This window comes from Leuresthes tenuis, unplaced genomic scaffold, assembly GCF_036924035.1.
Source record: "Leuresthes tenuis unplaced genomic scaffold, fLeuTen1.0.hap1 SCAF_8, whole genome shotgun sequence".
NCBI lineage: Eukaryota > Metazoa > Chordata > Actinopteri > Atheriniformes > Atherinopsidae > Leuresthes > Leuresthes tenuis.
The window spans coordinates 607241-623798 of record NW_027325362.1 but is presented as its reverse complement, the minus strand read 5'-3'; the positions used below and the strand labels follow the sequence as shown (position 1 = coordinate 623798).

Here is a 16558-nt window from a genome sequence, read left to right as displayed (position 1 = left end):
TAGCTGCTGTTAGCTCATAGCTCTGTTAGCTCATAGCTGCTGTTAGCTCATAGCTCTGTTAGCTCATAGCTGCTGTTAGCTCATAGCTCTGTTAGCTCATAGCTGCTGTTAGCTCATAGCTCTGTTAGCTCATAGCTCTGTTAGCTCATAGCTGCTGTTAGCTCATAGCTGCTGTTAGCTCATAGCTGCTGTTAGCTCATAGCTCTGTTAGCTCATAGCTGCTGTTAGCTCATAGCTCTGTTAGCTCATAGCTCTGTTAGCTCATAGCTGCTGTTAGCTCAAAGCTGCTGTTAGCTCATAGCTGCTGTTAGCTCATAGCTCTGTTAGCTCATAGCTGCTGTTAGCTCATAGCTGCTGTTAGCTCATAGCTGCTGTTAGCTCATAGCTGCTGTTAGCTCATAGCTGCTGTTAGCTCATAGCTCTGTTAGCTCATAGCTGCTGTTAGCTCAAAGCTGCTGTTAGCTCATAGCTCTGTTAGCTCAAAGCTGCTGTTAGCTCATAGCTCTGTTAGCTCATAGCTCTGTTAGCTCATAGCTGCTGTTAGCTCATAGCTGCTGTTAGCTCATAGCTCTGTTAGCTCATAGCTGCTGTTAGCTCATAGCTGCTGTTAGCTCATAGCTGCTGTTAGCTCATAGCTGCTGTTAGCTCATAGCTCTGTTAGCTCATAGCTGCTGTTAGCTCAAAGCTGCTGTTAGCTCATAGCTCTGTTAGCTCAAAGCTGCTGTTAGCTCATAGCTCTGTTAGCTCATAGCTGCTGTTAGCTCATAGCTCTGTTAGCTCATAGCTGCTGTTAGCTCATAGCTGCTGTTAGCTCATAGCTCTGTTAGCTCATAGCTGCTGTTAGCTCATAGCTCTGTTAGCTCAAAGCTGCTGTTAGCTCAAAGCTGCTGTTAGCTCATAGCTCTGTTAGCTCAAAGCTGCTGTTAGCTCATAGCTCTGTTAGCTCATAGCTGCTGTTAGCTCATAGCTGCTGTTAGCTCATAGCTCTGTTAGCTCATAGCTGCTGTTAGCTCATAGCTGCTGTTAGCTCATAGCTCTGTTAGCTCATAGCTGCTGTTAGCTCAAAGCTGCTGTTAGCTCATAGCTGCTGTTAGCTCATAGCTCTGTTAGCTCATAGCTGCTGTTAGCTCATAGCTGCTGTTAGCTCATAGCTCTGTTATGTGGCTACTTGCAGCTATAGGAGAGCTAACGGAGGGATTTCTACACAGGCACTCTACTGGGACCACTTCATCCACACGCCCCCCTGCAGCACAGTTTATTCACTCCGGTAAGAACGTCCATCTTATTCAAAATCTGATAAATATCCTGCCATGTTGCACAAAACTATCAGCAGCAAACTCTGTGTGAAGTTAGCCGACTGTCACAGAGCACGGAGTGAATAAGCTGTGCTGCAGGGGGGCGTGTGGATGAAGGGGTCCCAGTAAATAAACTGTTCTCGGTGAGTTCCCCTTTAAACTGAATTTTATGTTATTTTAACTGTAATATTTTTCATTTCTTTCTTTCTCATTTTCATAATAAAATAATAAATAAGCAGTAAATACATCTATAAATTAAATAAATGTGGTGAAACCAAAATAAAAAAATTTAAGCAGAAAGTTCAAAGTTGCATTTATCATCAAATGAAAATATTTATCTTATCTATTTTTGACCCTTTCAGTGCTCCGTATTTCCTGATCTGTGGAACCAGAACTTTATTGTTCAGAACTTTATTGTTCAACCTTTTCATCATTTTTCCAACACGTCTTGTGGCTGTAAAATAATTCCACCTGCAGGTACTGATAAAGTCACCTGACCACCAAAGTTCTGGTTCCATCCCCAAGAACCGGGTCATAAAAGGGCCGCTTACCTCAGAGCTGTGGGCCGGGTTATGGAGATCCTCAGCAGAACCCTCAGGTTCTGGGTTTCCCCTCAGCAGAACCCTCAGGTTCTGGGTTTCCCCTGAGCTGAACCCTCAGGTTCTGGGTTTCCCCTCAGCTCAGGTTCTGGGTTTCCCCTCAGCTGAACCCTCAGGTTCTGGGTTTCCCTCAGCAGAACCCTCAGGTTCTGGGTTTCCCCTGAGCTGAACCCTCAGGTTCTGGGTTTCCCCTCAGCTCAGGTTCTGGGTTTCCCCTCAGCAGAACCCTCAGGTTCTGGGTTTCCCCTCAGCAGAACCCTCAGGTTCTGGGTTTCCCCTGAGCTGAACCCTCAGGTTCTGGGTTTCCCCTCAGCTCAGGTTCTGGGTTTCCCCTCAGCTGAACCCTCAGGTTCTGGGTTTCCCTCAGCAGAACCCTCAGGTTCTGGGTTTCCCCTCAGCTGAACCCTCAGGTTCTGGGTTTCCCCTCAGCAGAACCCTCAGGTTCTGGGTTTCCCCTGAGCTGAACCCTCAGGTTCTGGGTTTCCCTCAGCAGAACCCTCAGGTTCTGGGTTTCCCTCAGCTGAACCCTCAGGTTCTGGGTTTCCCAGCAGAACCCTCAGCAGAACTCACCTCTTCTTGGCCACATCGTCCTCCAGGTTCTGGACCTCCTGCTGCAGGACGCTCAGTCTCTCCTGCAGAGCGCCGTTCTCCAATCGGACCTCCTCCAGCCGAGTCCTGTAGCCCACAAATCAACACGGGTCAGAAACTAAACCTGAGCAGAACCTGGTGGTCGGGGAAGATCACAGAATGAATCTAATGATCCGATCAGGAAGACGAAGGAACTCTGCTTCACTTCAGACGTCCGACCGGTTCCGAGACTCAGAAACATCTGTAGGACCTTCAGTCTGCCACGGCATCACCTGAACCGGTCCTGGTACCAGCTCACCGGTCCAGTTCCATTCAGCAGTCTGAAGCTCCTCCCACAACATGACCAGAACCGGTCCGCCTGAAGCTCACAGACACCTTCATCTCCATCATCATCGAAAGAAGAACTAATCAGAACCGTTTGGTCCGAGGTTACCGGGTCATGCATTCAGACGTCTGTCATTGGGTTAGAGGGGCAGCAGTGCATTGTGGGGGATTCATTCCGCGTTAGTCTAATGAGCAGATGGAGGTTAGTCATGGTTCGGACCAGGTTCTGGTTCCGAGTCCGTCTCATGCTCCACAAACCTGTGCGGCCCGGCCGCCTCCATCACGTCCTCCAGATCCAGAACCAGCCTCTCCAGCTCCATCAGCTGCTGCGCCATCCTCCTCTTCTCCCGGTCCAGGTCCTGCTCTGTGGCCCTCAGCTGGTTCTGGGAGTCCTGCAGGGCCCGCTGCAGCTGGGCCGCCTGCTCCCTGACCCGGTCCAGCTCGCTGCTTTTGGAGTTGAGCTGCGTCCTGAGCTCCAGAACCAGGTCAGCGGTGCCGTTGAGCTGGGAGCTGAGGCCCCTCAGGTGCTCCCTGAGGGTGGAGATCTCCTCCTCCATCTCCACTATCTGGGTGGAGAGCTGGTCGGCGAGCCGGGCGTAGGCGCCGTTCTCCTGGCTCAGCCGCCGGACCTCCTCCCTCTGCTCGGCCAGGAGCTGCGAGGCCCGGTTCTGCTCCACCTTCAGAGCCTCCCGCAGACTCTCCACCTCCTCTGAGACGGCATCCAGCTCCAGCTGCAGGTCGTCCACAGCCATGGCCTGGTCCTTCAGGTCCTGGATCAGCCGGGCCCGGTCCATCTTCAAGGAGTCCAGTTCGGCCGTGAGTCTGGAGGCGGACTCTGTTCTGCTCCTCAGCGCCTCCTGCAGGTTCTCCAGCTCCGTCCTCAGGGAGGCGACGGCCTGCTCTCTGGCACCGAGCTGCGCCCGCTGCTGGGCGACGGCGCCGGACAGACGGCGGCAGTTCTGGGCCACGGCCTCCCGGTCCTGAAGAAGGTTCTCCTGCTCCGCCCTCAGCTGGGTCACCTGAACCAGGAGCTGCTCCTCCGCAGAGCTCTTCTGTGATGCCAGGCGCCTGTTCAGAACCTCCAGCTGGGCCTGCAGCTCACAGCACCGCCCCAGAGACGCTTTCGGATCCGCCTCCAACCCGGCCTCTGATTGGCTGGGCTCCTGTGAACCCGGCACCGGCTGGAGGAGACAGGGCCGAGCGTCGGTAAGGCGCAGCGCCGACTCCTCCCTGCTCACAGCACACAGCGTTCATTCAGCAGCTGTCGGACTCTCCAGGTGAAACCAGAACTTCTTAATGTTCTGTGTGACCCGGTGAAACAACAAATAAAACTCAGCCGTGATGTCACCACCCACCTGACAGCCATCACTTCCTGGTCCATCCTCAGCTTCAGCTCCGCCTCCAGCTGCTCCTTCTCAGCGCTCAGTCTCTGGACCAGGTTACCGATCTCTCTGGCGAAGTTCTGCTCGAGCTCGGCCCGCTCCCGATGCATCCTGGGAGTCAAAAACAGAGAAATCCTGCAGTCAGAGGGCCTTGAACACGACGCATCACATGGAAAGCGCCGACCTCAGACCAGGTGACTTCAGAGCTCTGTGACGTCATCAGAGGATGGGTTATAAAGGACAGTACTCAGGTAGCCGGTACCGGCAGCTGGAACCGTTGGTGTGAAACAGGAAGTGAACAGGTGCGTCAGATAAAAACAACCTATCAGGTCAAAGTTCACAGAACACTGAAACACCGTTATGATGCTGATCATGTCCCGCGACGTCGGAACCCGAGGTCACGCCACGTGAGAACCCGAGGTCACGCGACGTGGGAACCCGAGGTCACGCCACGTGAGAACCCGAGGTCACGCGACGTGAGAACCCGAGGTCACGCCACGTGGGAACCCGAGGTCACGCCACGTGGGAACCCGAGGTCACGCCACGTGAGAACCCGAGGTCACGCCACGTGAGAACCCGAGGTCACGCCACGTGGGAACCCGAGGTCACGCCACGTGAGAACCCGAGGTCACGCCACGTGAGAACCCGAGGTCACGCCACGTGGGAACCCGAGGTCACGCGACGTGGGAACCCGAGGTCACGCGACGTGGGAACCCGAGGTCACGCCACGTGAGAACCCGAGGTCACGCGACGTGAGAACCCGAGGTCACGCGACGTGGGAACCCGAGGTCACGCAACGTGGGAACCCGAGGTCACGCCACGTGAGAACCCGAGGTCACGCCACGTGGGAACCCGAGGTCACGCCACGTGAGAACCCGAGGTCACGCCACGTGGGAACCCGAGGTCACGCAACGTGGGAACCCGAGGTCACGCCACGTGAGAACCCGAGGTCACGCAACGTGGGAACCCGAGGTCACGCCACGTGAGAACCCGAGGTCACGCCACGTGGGAACCCGAGGTCACGCCACGTGGGAACCCGAGGTCACGCCACGTGAGAACCCGAGGTCACGCCACGTGAGAACCCGAGGTCACGCCACGTGGGAACCCGAGGTCACGCCACGTGGGAACCCGAGGTCACGCCACGTGGGAACCCGAGGTCACGCCACGTGAGAACCCGAGGTCACGCCACGTGGGAACCCGAGGTCACGCGACGTCGGAACCCGAGGTCACGCGACGTCGGAACCCGAGGTCACGCGACGTGAGAATCCGAGGTCACGCGACGTCGGAACCCGAGGTCACGCGACGTGAGAATCCGAGGTCACGCGACGTGAGAATCCGAGGTCACGCGACGTGTGATGTCAGATAATTAGCAGCAGCTCAGAGAAACGGCAGCTGTTTCCAGGGAAACGGACAGCAGGTGGCGCTCACCTTCGCTCCTGCTCGTTGCTCCACCCTCCTCCGTGTTGGACCTGCGTCTGCAGTCTGTCCAGCGCCTCCTTCAGCTGCTTCACCTGCTGCTCCGCCTCAGACTTCTGCTCCTCCAGCTCGCTGATCTCCAGCTGATCAACACGACGACAAACATTTAAAGCCACGATTGCTCTTTCATTCGGAGAGAAGCGGAGAAGCACCTCCAGCAGGTGTTTAAACGCTTCTTCCTACCTTGAAGGCCTGGCTGATGTCTTTCCGCTCCACCTCCATGCTCTGCCTCATCTTCTCCAGGCTGCGCTCATAGTAGTTCACCTGGGGAGGGGGAGGGGTTAGAACCAGGTAAACACCAAGCTGCTGGCGTGTGTTCCCGTCTGTTACCTGCGTCTCCAGCCGGATGTTCAGCTGCTGCAGCTCCTGCTCGTGCTTCTGCTTCAGCTGCTCCAGAGCCAGCTCCGTCTGGATGCTGACGGCGGGCCCGGGGGCGCCGTCCAATGAGCTGAGAGCTGAAGGACAGACAGGATCACAGCCGCTCAGGTGAGATGGTTCCCGTTTAGACCCGTGGAGCTCCACCACCCAGAACTCACCTGTTTTCTGGTCCGGCTGCAGCTTCTTCCTTCCTGAAGCAGACGAACTGCGCTTCATGTTCGAGTCTGAGCCAAAAAACACAAACAGGTGAACTCCTCTAACAGGTGAACTCCTCTAACAGGTGAACTCCTCTAACAGGTGAACTCCTCTAACAGGTGAACTCCTCTAACAGGTGAACTCACGGCAGGGACTCTCAGAGACATGAAGGAGAGCCACGCCACAGGGGGCGGGGCCTCACCTGCCTGCACAGATCCAACCTGAAAGTCTCCCAGTTTCAGACTCAACCTGTTTGTCCTGTTCTTCAGCTGCTTCCTGGTTCAGTCTGGTTCATTAGAACCAGAACTCATGGATCAGTCCCGGTCCAGCTTCTGGTTCTGAACATGGAGCCTCACATGTGATTAAAACAGGAAGTGGCGCCACCTTCTGGCAGAAAGCCGTCACTGCACAGAAACTCTTATTCTGTTTAAAGAATGTTCCAACATGAACAGCAGAGCTGGACAACAGGTATGTGGGAGGGGCACCTGAGCCAGCAGCCAATCAGCTCGCAGAACCAGAACCAACAACACCTTAAAAACAAGAGCAGAGCTCAGCATCCGACCCTCATCTACGGGCCTTCCCGGTACCATCAGACTAACTGTACTGCAGTCCTGAAATGTTCTGGAGAGGTTCTACTGGATCTTCATACAAGAACAAACATGTCTGCATCGTTCACTCTGCACCTGAACGCACCGTGAGTTCAGAACCGCCTCCTGCATCGTTCACTCTGCACCTGAACGCACCGTCAGTTCAGAACCGCCTCCTGCAGGTGATCCAGCTGCGAGATCGGACCGCAGTCAGGAAGGTAAGCGGGGAAGCTGGTTCTGTCCGGGTCTCTGAACCCTGAAGCATTTTATTCTGATTGAACCTTTCCCGGCTGGTTCCTCCCCATCAGCCGGCCTCAGACCACCGCTTCAGCTGCTTTTTGAAGTCGGTTCTGATTGAACTACAGCTGATCAAAGTTTGGAATAAGAATCCTTTAAATGGTTCTGGGTCGTCCTTCTGGCCCAAACAGGTTGTTCTTAAAGGCGTTCAGAGACTCTGAGTCTCTCTCACATGTCCCACCGACCTCTGAGCCCACCTGAGATGCTGCTTTGGACCTGAGATCCTGGATCTGCATGGACCCAGCAGAGAACCTTTGGGTCCCCAGCAGAGGAACCTTTGGGTCCCCAGCAGAGAACCTTTGGGTCCCCAGCAGAGAACCTTTGGGTCCCCAGCAGAGGAACCTTTGGGTCCCCAGCAGAGAACCTTTGGGTCCCCAGCAGAGAACCTTTGGGTCCCCAGCAGAGGAACCTTTGGGTCCCCAGCAGAGGAACCTTTGGGTCCCCAGCAGAGGAACCTTTGGGTCCCCAGCAGAGAACCTTTGGGTCCCCAGCAGAGAACCTTTGGGTCCCCAGCAGAGGAACCTTTGGGTCCCCAGCAGAGGAACCTTTGGGTCCCCAGCAGAGAACCTTTGGGTCCCCAGCAGAGAACCTTTGGGTCCCCAGCAGAGAACCTTTGGGTCCCCAGCAGAGAACCTTTGGGTCCCCAGCAGAGAACCTTTGGGTCCCCAGCAGAGAACCTTTGGGTCCCCAGCAGAGAACCTTTGGGTCCCCAGCAGAGAACCTTTGGGTCCCCAGCAGAGGAACCTTTGGGTCCCCAGCAGAGGAACCTTTGGGTCCCCAGCAGAGGAACCTTTGGGTCCCCAGCAGAGGAACCTTTGGGTCCCCAGCAGAGGAACCTTTGGGTCCCCAGCAGAGAACCTTTGGGTCCCCAGCAGAGAAACCTTTGGGTCCCCAGCAGAGGAACCTTTGGGTCCCCAGCAGAGGAACCTTTGGGTCCCCAGCAGAGAACCTTTGGGTCCCCAGCAGAGAACCTTTGGGTCCCCATCAGGGAACCTTTGGGTCCCCAGCAGAGAACCTTTGGGTCCCCAGCAGAGGAACCTTTGGGTCCCCAGCAGAGGAACCTTTGGGTCCCCAGCAGAGGAACCTTTGGGTCCCCAGCAGAGAACCTTTGGGTCCCCAGCAGAGAACCTTTGGGTCCCCAGCAGAGAACCTTTGGGTCCCCAGCAGAGAACCTTTGGGTCCCCAGCAGAGAACCTTTGGGTCCCCAGCAGAGGAACCTTTGGGTCCCCAGCAGAGGAACCTTTGGGTCCCCAGCAGAGGAACCTTTGGGTCCCCAGCAGAGGAACCTTTGGGTCCCCAGCAGAGGAACCTTTGGGTCCCCAGCAGAGAACCTTTGGGTCCCCAGCAGAGAAACCTTTGGGTCCCCAGCAGAGGAACCTTTGGGTCCCCAGCAGAGGAACCTTTGGGTCCCCAGCAGAGAACCTTTGGGTCCCCAGCAGAGAACCTTTGGGTCCCCATCAGGGAACCTTTGGGTCCCCAGCAGAGAACCTTTGGGTCCCCAGCAGAGGAACCTTTGGGTCCCCAGCAGAGGAACCTTTGGGTCCCCAGCAGAGGAACCTTTGGGTCCCCAGCAGAGGAACCTTTGGGTCCCCAGCAGAGAACCTTTGGGTCCCCAGCAGAGAACCTTTGGGTCCCCATCAGGGAACCTTTGGGTCCCCAGCAGAGAACCTTTGGGTCCCCAGCAGAGGAACCTTTGGGTCCCCAGCAGAGAACCTTTGGGTCCCCAGCAGAGAACCTTTGGGTCCCCAGCAGAGGAACCTTTGGGTCCCCATCAGAGGAACCTTTGGGTCCCCAGCAGAGGAACCTTTGGGTCCCCAGCAGAGGAACCTTTGGGTCCCCAGCAGAGGAACCTTTGGGTCCCCAGCAGAGGAACCTTTGGGTCCCCAGCAGAGAACCTTTGGGTCCCCAGCAGAGAACCTTTGGGTCCCCAGCAGAGAACCTTTGGGTCCCCATCAGGGAACCTTTGGGTCCCCAGCAGAGAACCTTTGGGTCCCCAGCAGAGGAACCTTTGGGTCCCCAGCAGAGGAACCTTTGGGTCCCCAGCAGAGGAACCTTTGGGTCCCCAGCAGAGAACCTTTGGGTCCCCAGCAGAGAAACCTTTGGGTCCCCAGCAGAGAACCTTTGGGTCCCCAGCAGAGAACCTTTGGGTCCCCATCAGGGAACCTTTGGGTCCCCAGCAGAGAACCTTTGGGTCCCCATCAGGGAACCTTTGGGTCCCCAGCAGAGAACCTTTGGGTCCCCATCAGAGGAACCTTTGGGTCCCCAGCAGAGGAACCTTTGGGTCCCCAGCAGAGGAACCTTTGGGTCCCCAGCAGAGGAACCTTTGGGTCCCCATCAGGGAACCTTTGGGTCCCCAGCAGAGAACCTTTGGGTCCCCATCAGAGGAACCTTTGGGTCCCCATCAGAGGAACCTTTGGGTCCCCAGCAGAGGAACCTTTGGGTCCCCAGCAGAGGAACCTTTGGGTCCCCAGCAGAGGAACCTTTGGGTCCCCAGCAGAGGAACCTTTGGGTCCCCAGCAGGGAACCTTTGGGTCCCCAGCAGAGAACCTTTGGGTCCTGTGATCAGCAGCTGGACTGATAAAATGTGACTTTTCTCTAAACTTTTGGCAGCTCTGAAGCTTCCAGAACTCGATGTGTTTAGTTACCAGAGTCGGACGCGGCGTGCTGCTGACTCCAGCTCAGGGCGGCGCCGTCTCCCGCTGAGCGTCTGCACTTCCTGTTGCTCTGCAGCAGCTCCAACTCTGAGCTCAGCTCATCGTTCCTGTCCCGCAGCTCCTGAATGCATCACACACACACATCAGTTTTACCTGCAGAATCTGAAGGAGCCTGAAGGTTAACGCACTCACGTGCACACTCACATGCACACTCACGTGCACACTCACCCTGCACTGCAGCTCGTACTCTTTAATGACCTCAGAGACTCGCTCCTCATGACTCAGACCAGCGCCGGCCGGGTCCAAACTGCCAAACTGTTAAACAAAAAGCACGCAGAGGCTCATAATCTGTCAATCAATCAATCAATCAATCGATCGATCAGCAGCACCAGGTTCAAATGAACCTGCAGCCGGAGCAGAGAGAACGAAACGAGTCACAGGAAACAGTTTAAATCATTCATCAGCAGCAAAGAGTTACCCAACACCACCTGGAGCTGGAGTCTCTGGGGACTCCGTCAGGTCATGTGACATCAGCTCTCAGTCAGAACCTGAGCCCAACCCATCTGAGCCCAACCCATCACCTGAGCCCAACCCATCACCTGAGCCCAACCCATCACCTGAGCCCAACCCATCACCTGAGCCCAACCCATCACCTGAGCCCAACCTATCACCTGAGCCCAACCTATCTGAGCCCAACCCATCACCTGAGCCCAACCTATCTGAGCCCAACCCATCACCTGAGCCCAACCAATCACCTGAGCCCAACCCATCACCTGAGCCCAACCCATCACCTGAGCCCAACCCATCACCTGAGCCCAACCCATCACCTGAGCCCAACCTATCACCTGAGCCCAACCTATCTGAGCCCAACCCATCACCTGAGCCCAACCTATCTGAGCCCAACCCATCACCTGAGCCCAACCAATCACCTGAGCCCAACCCATCACCTGAGCCCAACCCATCACCTGAGCCCAACCCATCACCTGAGCCCAACCCATCACCTGAGCCCAACCTATCTGAGCCCAACCTATCACCTGAGCCCAACCCATCACCTGAGCCCAACCCATCACCTGAGCCCAACCCATCACCTGAGCCCAACCCATCACCTGAGCCCAACCTATCACCTGAGCCCAACCTATCTGAGCCCAACCCATCACCTGAGCCCAACCTATCTGAGCCCAACCCATCACCTGAGCCCAACCAATCACCTGAGCCCAACCCATCACCTGAGCCCAACCTATCACCTGAGCCCAACCCATCACCTGAGCCCAACCCATCACCTGAGCCCAACCTATCTGAGCCCAACCCATCACCTGAGCCCAACCCATCACCTGAGCCCAACCTACCTGAGCCCAACCTATCTGAGCCCAACCCATCACCTAAGCCCAACCCATCACCTGAGCCCAACCCATCACCTGAGCCTAACCCATCACCTGAGCCCAACCCATCACCTGAGCCCAACCCATCTGGATAAAGGGGATAAGGAGCTGATTGGCTGAAACTCACCTTGTGCTGCAGCAGCTGGTTCAGGTCGGCCCGCAGTCGGCCCACAGAACTCTGCTCCTCAGCCAGCCTCAGCTTCACGGCGCTCAGCTCCTCCTCCAGACGAGCGTTTTCCTGAGAACTCAGAACAGCAGCAGGTCAGCGACGCTTCACCGAGAAGAAGCCGCCACGGCGCCGACGTCAGGTCGGATCGCTTCATCGTGACGGCAGAACTTCAAAAGTATCGGGACAACAAACCAGGCAGCGAGCGGCACGGCTCATCCACAGATATAAAGAATAAAGAATATCAATATTAATAGAAATAATATTAATATTAATAGAAATATATTAAAACAGGAAAAACAGGACGGAGGGAGGAAGAGATGATATAAAGAATAAAGAATATAAAGTATAAATAACATAAATAAATATAAAGAATATAATTTAAATAACATAAATAAAAATAGATAACAAATAATATAATATAAATAATTAACATAAATAAATAAATCTAAATAACAAATCATATAAATAATATAAATAAATAATATAAATATAAAGAATAAATAACATGAATAATATAAATAATATAAAGAATAAACATAAATAACAATATAAATAACTTAAATAAATATAAATAACATAAATAAACAAAGAATATAAAGAATAACATAAATAAATAACATAAATAAACAAAGAATATAAAGAATAATATAAATAAATAACATAAATATATATATATAAATAATATAAATAAATGTAAACATAAATAATATAAATAATAAATAAATAAATAAATATAAACAACATAACGGGACCAAACTGTGGCTCTGACTGATCCATAACAGCTGCCTCCACAGCCCGTGTTGGACTCACCTGAGCAGTGCTGCCGAGCTCCTCCTGTAGCTCCGCCTCCTGCGCTCTGAGCAGCCGCAGCTCCTCCTGCAGCGTGTGGCGCTCCCGCTCCAGCTGCTGCAGCAGCGCCTCGCTCTCCTGCTCCGACTGGCAGCGCAGCGTCGTCAGCCGGTCCCGGAAGTCCTGCTCCAGATCCCTGCCGATCACAGAGAAGCTCTGACATCACCGCCACGGTGAAATGCATTCTGGGATGCTGCACTCCGGCCTGATGTAGCCGACCTGATCCGGCTCTCGTTGAGCGTCTCCATGCTGGCGTGGCGGTCGTCCACCTCCCTGACCAGCTGCAGGTTCCTCTGATCCGCCACCTCCAGGTCCGCCCGCAGCTTATCGCGCTCCCTGCAGGCCTGCTCCGCCACCTCCCTGCAAACAGCACGCCGTCACACGTCAGACGTGGCGTGATGACGTCACACCGCAGCTGCAGCAGGGACACGACTGGGCCTCCAAACCCGTGAGGTGTCTCTGAGCACCTCTAATGAAAGCTTTCATTTCATCACAGAACCACAGCGGCTCTCCGTCTTCTGTAGGCTGAGGACACGCCGCCATGCTGCTGTGGAGAGTTCAGGTGTGTTTACCTGCGTTACCTCATCAACATCTGGACAGCTGCTGATTTAATGCAGAAATACAGACAGAATGAAGCTGTTCCTGCAGTCAGAAACACTCCAGCTCTACAGATACAGATAGTTACTGATCCCAGAGGGAAACAGGTTAGCAGTTAGCTGTAAGTTAGCAGGTAGCTGTAAGTTAGCAGTTAGCTGTAAGTTAGCAGTTAGCTGTAAGTTAGCAGGTAGCTGTAAGGTAGCAGCTAGCTGTAAGTTAGCAGCTAGCTGTAAGTTAGCAGTTAGCTGTAAGTTAGCAGTTAGCTGTAAGTTAGCAGTTAGCTGTAAGTTGGCAGCTAGCTGTAAGTTGGCAGCTAGCTGTGAGTTAGCAGGTAGCTGTGAGTTAGCAGTCAGCTGTGAGTTAGCAGTTAGCTGTAAGTTAGCAGGTAGCTGTAAGTTAGCAGGTAGCTGTAAGTTAGCAGGTAGCTGTAAGTTAGCAGCTAGCTTTAAGTTGGCAGCTAGCTGTAAGTTGGCAGCTAGCTTTAAGTTGGCAGCTAGCTGTAAGTTGGCAGCTAGCTGTAAGTTGGCAGCTAGCTGTAAGTTAGCAGTTAGCTGTAAGTTAGCAGTTAGCTGTAAGTTAGCAGTTAGCTGTAAGTTAGCAGCTAGCTTTAAGTTGGCAGCTAGCTGTAAGTTGGCAGCTAGCTGTAAGTTAGCAGGTAGCTGTGAGTTAGCAGTCAGCTGTGAGTTAGCAGTTAGCTGTAAGTTAGCAGCTAGCTGTAAGTTAGCAGGTAGCTGTAAGTTAGCAGCTAGCTTTAAGTTGGCAGCTAGCTTTAAGTTGGCAGCTAGCTGTAAGTTGGCAGCTAGCTGTAAGTTAGCAGCTAGCTGTAAGTTAGCAGTTAGCTGTAAGTTAGCAGTTAGCTGTAAGTTAGCAGCTAGCTGTAAGTTGGCAGTTAGCTGTAAGTTAGCAGTTAGCTGTAAGTTAGCAGTCAGCTGTAAGTTAGCAGGTAGCTGTAAGTTAGCAGGTAGCTGTGAGTTAGCAGTCAGCTGTGAGTTAGCAGTTAGCTGTGAGTTAGCAGTTAGCTGTAAGTTAGCAGTCAGCTGTAAGTTAGCAGCTAGCTGTAAGTTAGCAGGTAGCTGTGAGTTAGCAGTCAGCTGTGAGTTAGCAGTCAGCTGTAAGTTAGCAGGTAGCTGTAAGTTAGCAGCTAGCTGTAAGTTAGCAGGTAGCTGTGAGTTAGCAGTCAGCTGTGAGTTAGCAGTCAGCTGTAAGTTAGCAGCTAGCTGTAAGTTAGCAGGTAGCTGTGAGTTAGCAGTCAGCTGTGAGTTAGCAGTCAGCTGTAAGTTAGCAGGTAGCTATAAGTTAGCAGCTAGCTGTAAGTTAGCAGTCAGCTGTAAGTTAGCAGGTAGCTGTAAGTTAGCAGGTAGCTGTGAGTTAGCAGTCAGCTGTGAGTTAGCAGTTAGCTGTAAGTTAGCAGTTAGCTGTAAGTTAGCAGTCAGCTGTAAGTTAGCAGCTAGCTGTAAGTTAGCAGGTAGCTGTGAGTTAGCAGTCAGCTGTAAGTTAGCAGCTAGCTGTAAGTTAGCAGGTAGCTGTGAGTTAGCAGTCAGCTGTGAGTTAGCAGTCAGCTGTGAGTTAGCAGTCAGCTGTAAGTTAGCAGGTAGCTGTAAGTTAGCAGCTAGCTGTAAGTTGGCAGCTAGCTGTAAGTTGGCAGCTAGCTGTGAGTTAGCAGTTAGCAGTGAGTTAGCATCAGATGCTAGCTTAATCCATCATCTTCCTCTTATCTGAGGTCTCAGAACCAACAGGTCCAGCAGGGAAACCCATCCATCCCTCTCCAGCTCCTCCTGGGGATCCCGAGGCGTTCCCAGGTCAGATGGGATAAATAATCCCTCCAGAGAGTTCTGGTTCTGACCCGGTGCCTCCTACCAGGAGGCATCAAAACCACATGAACCACCAGATGAAGTAAATAAACAACAACATTAACAAATTTCAATGAATAAAAAATCTATTTCTTTCACATTTTGTACGATTAATTTGGCAAATATGAATTTTTATCTAATTCTCATCATTTAAACGTATTTAACGAGCTGTTTCTATATGTTATTTTCAGGTAAACTTCTTGCTCTTCAGGGGAAGCCGGAGGCTCGGTGTGAAACCTACTGCAGGTGCTGGATCTCGCTCTTGTAGGAGATGAGCGCCGCCTGGTGGATGCCATTCCCGCTGACCAGCAGCTCGTTGTCCAGAGCCAGAGTCAGGTCGGCCAGACTGAGGCGCTCCTCCAGGGGGAAGTCCAGAGTCTGCAGGACGCACACACATTTCATCAGGAAGGGGGTCCAAACCAGAAGAGCTAACCCTGAAGCAAGCATCACAGCTTCAGAAGTGAACATGCAGCAGAGGACCAATAAAACTTTAACAAATGTCCACATGAGGCCCCGAGCTGCAATAAAAACAGAGGAAAGGTTCAAGGATACTTGATTTCTCATGTTTGAACAAATGATGCTGAGAGACGCCACAGAGCAGCAGGGGGCGCCTCAGAGCAGCAGGGGGCGCCTCAGAGCAGCAGGGGGCGCCACAGAGCAGCAGGGGGCGCCACAGAGCAGCAGGGGGCGCCACAGAGCAGCAGGGGGCGCCACAGAGCAGCAGGGGGCGCCACAGAGCAGCAGGGGGCGCCACAGAGCTGCAGGGGGCGCCTCAGAGCAGCAGGGGGCGCCTCAGAGCAGCAGGGGGCGCCACAGAGCTGCTGGGGGCGCCTCAGAGCAGCAGGGGGCGCCACAGAGCTGCAGGGGGCGCCTCAGAGCAGCAGGGGGCGCCTCAGAGCAGCAGCACAGCAGATGAAGACAAATTCCTCAGCAGCGATTATCAGAATTACTGAGGAATGATTTAATTACAGGCTGTAACAGAGGTTCTGATGGGCCTCAGAGCCCGGTGGGTTGGAACCGGTCTGGACCTCACAGACAGAGGCCAGAACCAGGAAATGATGTGAAAGCTGAGGAAGAACTGGAGAAACTATGAGAGAAGAAGAGGGTTTGGGTTTCCGACAGGAAACGGAGGCAGAACCACGACTGACTCTTTGAATTAAATCCGGTCACGTGAGCTGAGAGGCGTTCACTGACCTGCAGGATGTCCCGGCTGTTCCGGATCCCCTCCTCGGTCCACAGCGCCGCCACCCGCTCGGGGCTGGTGCATCCTGAGCCGTCGTCCAGCCGGCTGAGGACCCTCTGACCCACGGTGGCCGTCAGCAGGGAGGGCGAGGCGGAGCGGGCCGGGCGCTCCTCCGCCGCCGCCTGGGGCTGCATGAAGGACCAGAAGCCAGAGTCAGAGTCGTCCTGCGGGGCCTCGGGTTTCCCCTGAGGACCGACAGCTTTCAGAGTCCTGCTAAACGCCGACTGTTCCAACATTTAATCTGGATTAGCCCACCGAGGCTCACGGGACACACGGCAGGTCCAAACAGCAGCTTCAGCTTTACTCCGTCAGCCAGGAGGAGCTCATGCACAGGTTTACACTGAAAAGCTCGACTGCAGACAGGAAGTCGTTCATTTAGAGTGAAAACATCTAAATGTGAGGAGCAGCTCAGGGCGGAACCTGTGGTTCTGTTCTGGTTCTGAAACACACCTGGTCTCTGTTTAACAGCTGAGTCGGGCTCACAGAACCAGAATTATTCAATCCGATCAAACTGACACACGCCTGTGCACGTGCACGGCGTTGTTATAGTAACACCCTGACCTGAGTGCGGCGGTTCTGACCCGGTCCGTCCTCGCCCACCTTACCAAACCGCAGTGTGACATCACACCTGAGCCCAGCTGCCTGAGCAGAAAGCTGTTCATCAGGCTGATGGCCGTCAGCTGCAGAACCCTCACC

At 53.8% G+C, this 16558-nt stretch overlaps 2 protein-coding genes across 4 annotated transcripts in view; one reads left to right on the top strand and one right to left on the bottom strand.

Annotated features, from left to right (window-relative positions):
• The window catches only part of aifm2 (AIF family member 2), an 83960-nt gene that overhangs the window by 37983 nt on the left and 29419 nt on the right, over positions 1 to 16558 (top strand). The window lies entirely within an intron of this gene.
• Positions 1 to 16558, bottom strand: part of ninl (ninein-like) — a 40065-nt gene that overhangs the window by 9198 nt on the left and 14309 nt on the right. Inside the window, exons 8-21 of the mRNA XM_072390451.1 lie at positions 15814 to 15990; positions 14861 to 14997; positions 12392 to 12532; positions 12134 to 12308; positions 11282 to 11392; positions 10004 to 10090; positions 9767 to 9896; positions 6201 to 6266; positions 5995 to 6119; positions 5848 to 5928; positions 5617 to 5747; positions 4162 to 4299; positions 3065 to 4036; positions 2465 to 2569 (exon numbers count right to left, since the gene is read on the bottom strand). Of these exons, the coding sequence (XP_072246552.1) occupies positions 2465 to 2569; positions 3065 to 4036; positions 4162 to 4299; positions 5617 to 5747; positions 5848 to 5928; positions 5995 to 6119; positions 6201 to 6266; positions 9767 to 9896; positions 10004 to 10090; positions 11282 to 11392; positions 12134 to 12308; positions 12392 to 12532; positions 14861 to 14997; positions 15814 to 15990 (2576 nt within the window). The remainder of the gene's footprint in view (positions 1 to 2464; positions 2570 to 3064; positions 4037 to 4161; positions 4300 to 5616; positions 5748 to 5847; positions 5929 to 5994; positions 6120 to 6200; positions 6267 to 9766; positions 9897 to 10003; positions 10091 to 11281; positions 11393 to 12133; positions 12309 to 12391; positions 12533 to 14860; positions 14998 to 15813; positions 15991 to 16558) is intronic.